This window comes from Carlito syrichta, unplaced genomic scaffold (genome assembly GCF_000164805.1).
Source record: "Carlito syrichta isolate Samal-C Ts95f unplaced genomic scaffold, Tarsius_syrichta-2.0.1 Scaffold145297, whole genome shotgun sequence".
Classification (NCBI taxonomy): domain Eukaryota; kingdom Metazoa; phylum Chordata; class Mammalia; order Primates; family Tarsiidae; genus Carlito; species Carlito syrichta.
The window spans coordinates 313,555-324,236 of record NW_007089393.1 but is presented as its reverse complement, the minus strand read 5'-3'; the positions used below and the strand labels follow the sequence as shown (position 1 = coordinate 324,236).

The 10,682-nt window shown below is 39.7% G+C and overlaps 1 protein-coding gene across 1 annotated transcript in view; it reads left to right on the top strand.

Moving 5' to 3' along the window:
* Window positions 1–10,682, top strand: part of KNTC1 (kinetochore associated 1) — a 102,679-nt gene that overhangs the window by 50,244 nt on the left and 41,753 nt on the right. Inside the window, exons 33-39 of the mRNA XM_008050409.2 lie at window positions 4,027–4,307; window positions 5,902–6,074; window positions 6,786–6,883; window positions 7,593–7,731; window positions 8,373–8,429; window positions 9,043–9,206; window positions 10,336–10,440. Coding sequence (XP_008048600.1) covers window positions 4,027–4,307; window positions 5,902–6,074; window positions 6,786–6,883; window positions 7,593–7,731; window positions 8,373–8,429; window positions 9,043–9,206; window positions 10,336–10,440 — 1,017 coding nt within the window. The remainder of the gene's footprint in view (window positions 1–4,026; window positions 4,308–5,901; window positions 6,075–6,785; window positions 6,884–7,592; window positions 7,732–8,372; window positions 8,430–9,042; window positions 9,207–10,335; window positions 10,441–10,682) is intronic.

The window sequence follows — 10,682 nt, the reverse complement described above, 5'->3', positions numbered from 1 at the left end:
TCAGGCAATCCACTCACCTCAGCCTCCCAAAAGCACGGGATTACAGGCTGAGCCACCGAGCCCAGCTCAGACTGTTTGATTTCAACACCCTTCTTATTCCGTTCAATATTGTTTCATTAGGGTTAAACATTGAAAATAAGTTATTGAAAATAAAAAATATGACTGGGTGTGTTGGCTCACGCTTGTAATCCCAGCACTTTGGAAGGCCAAGGATGGAGGATTGCTTGAACCTGGGAGTTTGAGACCAGCCTGGGCAACAAAGTGAGACCTCATTTCTACAAAAAAGAAAAAAGAAAAATTAGTCAGGCATGGTGGTACATGCCTATAGTCCCAGCTACTTGTGAGGCTGAGGCAGGATGATCACCTGAGCCCAGGAGTTTGAGGCTGTGGTGAGTCATGTTTGTAACTGTTGCATTCTAGCCTGGATGATAGAATGAAATCTTGACTCAAAAAAAAAAAAGAAAAGAAAAGAAAAGGTGTGACGGCTCATGCCTATAATTCCAGCACTTTGGGAGGCCAAAGCAGGAGGATCACTTGAAGACTTTGTTTCTACAAAAAAATGAGAAAAATTTGCCACCTGTATTTCCAGCTACATGAGAGGCTGAGGTGAAAGGATCACCTGAGCCCAGGAGGTCATGGTTATGGGGAACCATGATTACACCACTGCCCTCCAGCCTGGGTAACATAGACCCCAACTCAAAAAAAAATAAAAATAAAAATATATAAAGACCAAAAAAATCCTATAAAACTCATAAAATTTATTGACTATACACAGAAATTGCAACCTTATGGGAAAAGATATACATTGAAAGAAAAGAAACCCTTTGGTGGATTAACATTTAGTCACTCATATTTCATTTAGTTTTGAATAAATTATACATACACATGCTATATAATTCAAAAAACTTAAAAGAAAAATGTTTATAATATAAAATTTTGTTATATTTTACCACAGTAAAAGATAAATATACTTATCAAAATTAACTTTGTACATTATATTACGAATAATAAAGAATTATTTAACAACAAAAAAGATTTAAAATAGTATACAGTAAAAAAATAAATCTTTCTCCTATCCTGACACTGGCTATCCAGTTTCCATCAATAGATGCAGCCACTTTCTTGTATACCTTTCCAGAGATATTCTATGGCCAACCAAGCAAAGAAATGTGTGTGGTTTCTAACAAAAAACCACGGTGGCTCACGCCTGTAATCCTAGAACTTTGGGTGGCCAAGGTGAGAGGATTGCCTAAGCCCATGGGTTCAAGACTAGCCTGGGCAACTTGGCAAGACCTCATCTCTGCAATAAATCAAAAAACTAGCCGGGTGTGGTGGTACATGCCTATAGTTCCAGCTACTTGGAAGGCTGTGGCAGCAGAAGAATTGCCTGAGTCCAGCAGGTTGAGGCTGTGGTGGCCGTGAGTGTGCCATTGCACTCCAGCCTGGGTGATGGAGTAAGACTCCGACTAAAAAAAAAAAAAAGAGGTGCTGTGACATAAGGAATGAAGTTTTCAGCAACCTGTCTGTAGTAAGTATCAGTAGTGAGTTCCCATGTTTACTTCTGTAAATATATATATACTTCCTTTTCGGGTAAGATTTCACTAATATTTCTTGGGGGAAAACATCAGTTTGAAATTTTCATCACATTTTACAAATATTGATTTCACCGTAGATTATGTGTTACACATCCGTCAAAATAATATTCGTGGCCGGGTTTGGTGGCTCAGCCTGTAATTCCAACACTTTGGGAGGCCAAGGCGAGTGGATTGCCTGAGCCCACAGGTTTGAGATCCACCCAGGCAACTTGGCGAGGACCCATCTCTACAATAGATCGAAAAATTAGCCAGGCATGGTAATGTGTGCCTATAGTTCCGGCTACTTGGAAGGCTGAGGCGGAAGTATCACTGGAGCCCAGCAGGTTGAGGCTGCAGTGGCTGGGAGTGTGCCACTGCACTCCAGTCTGGGCAACAGAGTGAGACTCCAACTCAAAATAATAATAATAATATTTATGACAGGGAAAGGGGAAAGTTTTATGATATTAACTGGAAAAGGTAATAACTAAAAATATACATTGTAACCATAGACTGCTGATGAAAGAAACTGAAGGGAAATACCAAGACAGTGGTCACTGCTTCTTAGGCTAAGCTGGTCTTAGTTGGGGCTGATGGCATGTACCCCAGGGGACATTTGTTAAGTCTGAAGCCATTTTTGATTATCACCAACTGGTGTGGGAAGTGTGCTCTTGGCATCTGGTGGGTAGAAGTCAAGGATGCTGCTAAATATAATGACAGGATAGCCTCTTGCAACAAATTATATAACCTAAAGTACTGCCTAGATTAAGAAGCCCTGCTCTAAAGTATGGCATCAAAGCTGGGGATCTGACTCATTCCCACTACTTCTTGGTATCCTTCCCCAGGCTTCAGTGGGATTTTTTTATTAGGTGTGAGAAATAAATTCTACATCTAGAGTTAGCAGCCAACCAGGAGTTATAGAAAAGAACAAAACTGAATTTCTCCCTCTTTATATTCAGTGCTCATACCACAAAGAACTATCTGGCCCAAAATGTCAGTGGTACTGAAACTGAGAAACCCTGTGTTAAAGTATCGTTTCCCATTTTCTAGACTTTATAATTGTTACTTATGACTGGGCGCAGTGGCTTAGCCTGTAATCCTAGCACTTTGGGAGGCGGAGGCAAGAGGATTGCCTGAGCAAGGGGTTTGAGACCACCCTGGGCAACTTGGTGAGACCTTGTTTCTACAATAAATCACAAAACAATTAGCCAGGCGTGGTGACATGTACCTGTTGTTCTAGTTACTCAGAAGACTGAAGCAGAAGGATCGCCTGAGCCCAGCAGGTCGAGGCTGTGATGGCCGTGAGCAGTATGCCACTGCACTCCAGCCTGGCTGACAGAGTGAGACTCCAACTAAAAAAATATGTATATTGTTACTTTTATAATTTGAAATATAAAATCTTATTATTATTCTCTCTTTTTTTTTTTGTTAGAGTCTCACTTTGTCAACCAGGCTGGCTCATCATAGCCTCCAGCCCCTGGTCTCAAGCAATCCTTGTCCCTTAGTCTCCCGAGTAGCTGAGACTACAGGCACATACTACTGCACCTGGCTAACTTTTTGATTTTTTGTAGGGATGAAGTCTTGCTGTGTTGCCTAGGCTAGTCTTGAATTCCTGGGTTCAAGCAGTCCTCCTACCTCAGCCTCCCAAAGTGCTGGAATTATAGACACGAGCCATTGTGCCTGGCCTAAAGTCTTAAATTACTAATTTTTGAGGGAATGTTCTTTGAGGGAGGTTTAAAAAAAATAATGATTATTGGCCAGGCGCAGTGGCTCATGCCTATAATCCCAGCACTTTGGGAGGTCCGGGTGAGAGGATTGCCTGAGCCCAGGGGTTAGAGACGAGCCTGGGCAACTTGGTGAGACCTCATCTCTACAGTAAACCAAAAAATTGGTTGGGTGTGGTGGCGAGTGCCTGTAGTTCCAGCTACTTGGAAGGCTGAAGCAGAGGGGTCATCTGAGTCCAGCAGGCTGAGGCTACGTTGGCAGTAAGCATGCCACTGCACTCCAGCCTGGGCATCAGAGTAAGACTCCAACTCAAAAAAAAAAAGATTACTTTTTTTAAATTTTAGAATTGTGGGGTTCAAGTCCATGTTAGGTATACAAATATTCATTGTGCAGATACCCTTGTTGATGGTGTGCCCTTCCCTTCCCCAGGCAGATATCAACTACTGTCAGTCCCACCTCTCCACCCTCATCCCTGTAGTTTCCCGCCACTTTCAGTCCTTTTCTTATAGTAATACGGTAATTGTTCAAGGTCCACTTATGAGTGAGAACATGTGATACTCAGATCTTTGTTTCTGTGAAAGAATTCAATATTATAAACTCTAACTCCATCCAGGTTGCTGTGAAGTTCATGATTTTGTTCTTTACGACTGCGTAATATTCTGTTGTGTAAAAAAGATTATTTTTAACAACAGACACACTTGAGTCTTTGTCTTGCTTACCTTTGCTACAGGAAGACTTTGAGGTCTTTCTCTCATTTGAAGATTATAGCAACCATTCCCTGGTGGCAGATCTTCGTGAGCAGTATATTAAACGTCATGAAATTGCACAGGCTAAATACAAACCCAGGAGCACCCCAGAGGCCACATCTGCAGAACTGAAGAGCCCAAGCATGGAATCAAAGCTGCACAGACAAGCTCTGGCCCTGAATGTGTCTGAACAAGAACTGGAGGCAGAGCTGACCTTGAGAGCCTTAAAAGATGGGAATGTTGAAACAGCACTGAAAAAATGCAGGTGACTTTCCCAGATCCCAAATTGCACAACTTGTCTGAAAGTAACTTTTATTTTTCTTCTGTGATAAGGGTAGGGCCAGTGATAACTCTCTTTTTCACAGAAGCAATTCTTGGTTTCTTACCCTATGAGCCTGTTTTAGATATCAGTGTCAGAAAGTAGTAGCATAAAAGACCAGTAACAAATACTGCAGAGTTAGGTAATGTAACCACTACATTTATGTTATGTGCACTTTGACATTTAGTGGCATCCCAAATACTTTTAAAAATTTTTTAGTTGTCTCTCACTCTTTCGTTTAGACTAGAGTGCAGTGGCATGCTCATGGTCACCGCAGACTTGACCTGCTGGGCTCAGGCAGTCTTTCCACCTCAGCCTTTCAAGTAGCTGAAACTACAGGTGTGCGCCACCATGTCCAGCTAATGTTTTGATTTATTGTAGAGATGAGATCTCACCAAGTTGCCCAGACTGCTCTCGAACCCCTGAACTCAGGCAATCCTCTCTCTTCAGCCTCCCAAAGTGCTGGGATTACAGGTTTGAGCCACCATGCTTGGCCCCAAATAATTTGAGAAATAAAGTATAGTACTACAAGGTCTGACAATTAAGTTCGCGAACTCATCCTAGAAAACATGCTCAATACTTTATTGCTGATTATCACCATGGTCACCTTCAAAGTACTCCCCTTGGGAAGCTCTGCACTGACACCAGCGCCTAGTCCACCTGTGAAAAGCAATTTTGGAACTCTTTCTGGAAGAGCCACCCTTGATGTTCTGAATGTCATCAAACTGTCTTCCTTTCAGTATTTTCTGAATCTTCAGGTAAAGAAAAAAGTCATTGTGGGCCAGATCAGATGAGTAGAGAGGGTGTTCCAATATTGTTATGTTTACTGGCTAAAATCTCTCTCACAAACAGTGCAGTTTGAGCTGGGGCATTGTTGTGATGTAAGAGCTCCTCTGGGACCATTTCTGCTCACATCTTTCTCATGCCAAGATTTTCAGTTAAGATTTTCCTGTTTCTCTGTCGAGGTATATTTGGTTTGCTATGCTTCTCACAGTGTCAGCTGATGATTTTGACACACTATTCAATGAATTTTTGCAATATTTTTTATCAGTTCTACTCATTACTGGCTGTCCTTACTTCATCAGTGATGCTTTCTCTCCCCTCAGAAAGTCATTTAATCCATTCGTACATTCTCGTTTTCTTCATGGCATTATCCCCTTAACCTTCCACTCTTGCCAAGTTTAGCAAGAAATTTAATGTTTGTTTCTCTAATTCAAGCTCCGACATTCTCGTGACGGCACACAAAAACGTGTAATGACAATAATGAACACCACTTGGCAAGACACTGCTGCACATCAACATGAACACAGCTGTGAGACACTCATATACCAAGGTCATGAAACCTTACTGAGTTGTTTGTACAATGCTGCCAACGTAAGCGCATGGTGGCGAGTTCATGAACTTAATTGTCATACCGCATCTCTTTCATGAAAATATGTGTATGTGTTGATGATGGTGGTTATATATTAATCCAAGAAAGGCACATGCACTGACTTGCAATATGAGTATTCTAACTGCCAACACTTCCTTTCTTCCAAAGGGACTTGTTTAAGTATCACTGTAATGCTGACACTGGGAAGTTGCTGTTTCTGGTGTGTCAGAAACTTTGTCAGATGTTGGCTGATGATGTTCCAATGACATCACCTGCGGGACTGAATCTTCCTTCCAAGATACATGATCTAGCATGCCAAGCTGCCACTATCTGCAATCCAGGTGACAAGATTTATAATATACATAGCTTTATAGTCTCTGATTCATTTTATTATTCTTGTCTCTCAAATGCTGCTTCTTTAGAATTGGATATTACAGTAACTGGAGAAGAGATAATATCTCCATTTTACAAAGAGAATGATTAGGATTAGTTCTCTTTGGGGATTTTTTTTTTTTTTGAGTTCGTTTCTTACTCTATCATCCAGGCTGGAGTGCAGTGGCATGATCACAACTTACTGCACTCTCAACCTCCTGGGCTCAGGTGTTCCTCCCACCTCAGCCTCCTGAGTAGCTGGGACTGCAGGTGTGCACCACCATGCCTTGCTAATTTTAAACTTTTTTGTATAGACGACGTCTCACTATGTTGTCTGGGGTGATTTCAAACTCCTGGGCTCAAGCAGTCCACCTCAGCTTCCCAGAGTGCTGGGATGACAGGCATGATTATTCTTTTAAATATTTCAAAATATTAACAGCGTCACTTCTGATTATTGACATTCAGTTTCTTAAGCTTGTGAAATTCCTTGCCTTTCATGTCTGATCTTTCAAGCCAAGCTTAAGAAAAAGTTTAAACAGCATGATTTCGTGTAGTAAAAGCTGTATGGAGACCTTTCTATCTACTTTGTGACCTTCCTTAGAATTTTGAATGAAAACATTCTTATTATTCCAAATATATGAAATATGACTTTAATGATTTTTTTTTCTATTTTCTTTCAGACTTTTTACTAGATGTATTAGAACTGTGTAAATACACTTTAATGGCAGTAGAAATTTCCAGACAGTGCCAGATGGATGACTGTGGAATTCTAATGAAAGTAAATTACTTTTGATTTTCTTTTTCCTTAAACAAAGACCCAGGGCAACCCATTATGCTCCTCTTTTTTTGAAGTTGGAGTGTCACTGTTGTCACCTGGGCTGGAGTGCAGTGGCAGCCTCAACCTGCTGGGCTTGGGCAATCCTTCCGCCTCAGCTTTCCAGGTAGCTGGAACTACAGATGCACGCCACCATGCTCGGCTAATTTTTGTGATTTATTGTAGAGACGAGGTCTCACCAAGTTGCCCAGCCTGGTCTCAAACTCCTGAACTCAGGCAATCCTCTTTTATTGGCCTCCCAAAGTGCTAGGATTACAGACTGAGCCACTGCACCCAGCCTATGCTTCATTTTTAAATCACCTGCACAGTTTACAAAAATACTGAATCTCTCTCTTCTATTTTCTTATTCTAGACTGGAAAACTACTCAAGGGCATAATGTCACTTCTGTTTCATAGTTACAGTTACTGGCTTTAATTTGCATTATCTTTTGAAACATTGATCCTCAAACAAGGCCTCTCTGGATGTTGTCCTTTTGTTAGAGTATAATTAAAAATGACATTTTTTAAAAAGCCATAGATCAGAAGAAACATAGTACATAGTTGCATTTGACCATCAAAGCTTTTGGGCTTAATATATCTGATTCTGGATTTTGCTTGGTGAAGATGAAGTAAGTACACGTGTTTTGTCTTTTCTGTTTGATTTGGTATTCAGACTTCTTTCGGAACTCATAAAGATCCATATGAGGAGTGGTCTTACAATGACTTCTTCAGTGAAGACGGAATTGTTCTTGAGTCACGGATGGTGCTTCCAGTTACTTATGAACTGATTTCATCCCTTGTGCCTCTAGTTGGTAAATTTTTTTTGTTTTTGATTCTTATTTTTAAAATTTATTTTAAGTTATGAGGTACATGTGCGGATTTGCTACATAAGAAGGTAAATCTTAGTGTCATTATTCTGTATTTCTGCTTTATGCAAACTTTAACAATAGAGATTTGGAACTAGAACTACACACAATAGTATATATGAATCTTACAAGCATAATACTAAGCAAAAGAAACCAGATACCTAAAAATGCATACTATTCTCATTTACATAAAGTACAAAAACGGGCTAAGACTGAGCCTATGCCGTTGGGAGTCAGGGTAGTAGTTACCACTAGGGATGAGAAAGGGACAAGAGGGGACAACTGGAGTACTGGTAACGTTCTGGTTCTTGATCTGGATGCTGCTACATTCAGTTTGTGGACATTTATCAAGTTGTACTCCTGTCTGCATTTCTCTGTGAGTATATTTTAAGAACATTATTTGATAATAGCACCATATTTAAATATCTGAGTATATGTGCTTTATAAGAGAGTTTTTTAGTTTTATTTATTTACTTATGTGTATAGATTTAAGGGGTACAAATGCTGTTTAGTTACATGGTTGTATGCATAGTGGCAAAGTCTGGGCTTTTAGAGTAACCATCTATTTAATTTGTTCTCTTTTGTAGAAAACAAGAGACATCCCTTGGAGTCTGCAAGTTTGCCATATTGTTCCATTAGTGAAGGTATTTGACATCAGAAACGTATAGCATTGTATTAAGATTTTGTAAATACACAGTTACAGGGAGTTTTGGCTCACACCTGTAATCCCAGCTACTTAGGAGGCTGAGGTGGGAAGATTGCTGAACCCCAGGAGGTAGGGTGCAGTGAGGTATGATCATGCTACTATACTCTAGCCTGGGTGATGAAGTGACATCTCATGAATCTGACTTAATGTCCTTAATGTAATTATGTAAGTATTACTCTTACATTGTTATTCATCCAGAAGTTCAGTAGATTTTGTGATTTCGCTTATATTGTTAACTTCTATGAATTGTTCATAAAGTTTAGTCTTCTAAATGGAGAGATGGTTTTCATCAGCTAATGGTTTAAACATCTCAATTAAAATGAACATGTTATAATCAAAATACCTCATTATCTAGTATACCTAGTTATTTTCTGGTTTAAATCAAGCTTCATTTTAACTCTCATTAACTAACTTTGAGAACAGATTCTATGACTGTTACCTTCATTGAAGAAGTAGTCTGTCCCTTTAAACAATTAATTTTCAATAATGTGATCTTTTCTTTGTTTATAAAAATCCTTTTACTCAGATGAAGTTATCTTATCATTCCACAGGAGACGGCCTTATTTTACCTGTTATCAATTCCATCTCTGCCCTGCTTCAGAATCTTCAGGAATGTAGCCAGTGGGAACTGGCCCTAAGATTTATAGTTGGTTCATTTGGTACCTGTCTTCAGCACTCTGTGTCAAACATCATGAGTGCCAGTTTGAGTGAAGAGGTATAGCTTCAAGAACAAATGCTTTGACTTTGGGTGATTGCAGATGCAAAAGCACTGCCAAAAAAAGGAATTTGGAGTCCACATTTTCCTATGTGGCTCTGCAGCAAGGAAATTGATAATTTGTCAGATTTAAGAAACATTTGTGGAGCATTTACTAAGAATCTGGTGTAGTTCAAGTTGCTTTGCACATGTTTTTATGCTCACTCTTTACAACAACCCTGAGAGCCTTCATTTTGCCTATGTGAAAACTCAGATTCAGGGAGGTCAAATAAGTGACCTGAGATTTTGGATTGTAGTGGTCTTAATACTCCCAGCTCAGTGGAGTTTTGACTATACCATATTGGGTCAAAAATATCTGTCTGCTGTTTATTTTGTTGTCACCCACTTGTCCAAATTATTATAATTATTTCCTGACAGCATCATTAAAGAGATTCTAGAAGACAAACTGCCTGCTGATAACTTGCTTATAAATTTGGGTGTCAGAGGGAATTGTCTTTATTTCTACTACTCTGTTGATATATTTTAAATGCTTATTCCTTCTTTTTTTTTTTTTTGAGTTGGAGTCTCACTCTGTCGCCCAGACTGGAGTGCAGTGGCCGCTCCCGGCCACCGCAGCCTCGACTTGCTGGGCTCCGGCGATCCTTCCGCCTCAGCCTTCCAAGTAGCCGGAATTACAGGCATGCGCTACCACGTCCCGCTGATTTTTTGATTTATTGTAGAGATGAGGTCTCGCTGCCCAGGCGGGTCTCGAACCCGCGGGCTCAAGCAATCCACTCACCTCAGCCTCCCAAATGTGCGGGATTACAGGCTGCGCCACCGAGCCCGGCTCTGATTCCTTCTTTTTAAAATCAACTTTATTGAAGTATAGCTTTCAAAATTAAAGGCACTTGTTTTAAGTGTATCAGTGAATGTATTCACCTTGTCACACCAGAATGAAGAAATTGGGTGTTTTAAAAAGTTCCTTTTTGCTCCTTTCCAGTCAGTCAACTCAGCTTTTTCTCACTGTAGATTAAATGCTAATACTTTTTGCATAAAATGGTGAATTTTCAAAGTTCCTTATTATTTGAGAAAAGTTTTCAGGATGATGCATGGAAGTGGACCTAAAGATTCTTTTGTTCTTTTCTAAAAGTTATTTGGAGAGACCACATTAGTTAATTCAAGGCATGTTATTATGGAATTGAAAGAAAAAGCCACCAAGTTTATCAGGGAGAATGCTACAACACTACTGCACAAAGTAAGTATTTGTTCTTGGTAAAATATTTTTCATTTTGCCTTTTACCTCAGTCAGCAGTACATAAAATTCAGTAAAGATTCAATATGGTAGTGTTTTATTATTGAAAAACTTCAAGTAATTGACATTCTATTGAGAGTTTATGAAATGGTAGTCAGTCTTTTCTATTTTTGTCCCCTGATTTCAGTTATTTATTTATTTATTTATTTATTTTTGAGTTGGAGTCTCACTCTGTCGCCCAGACT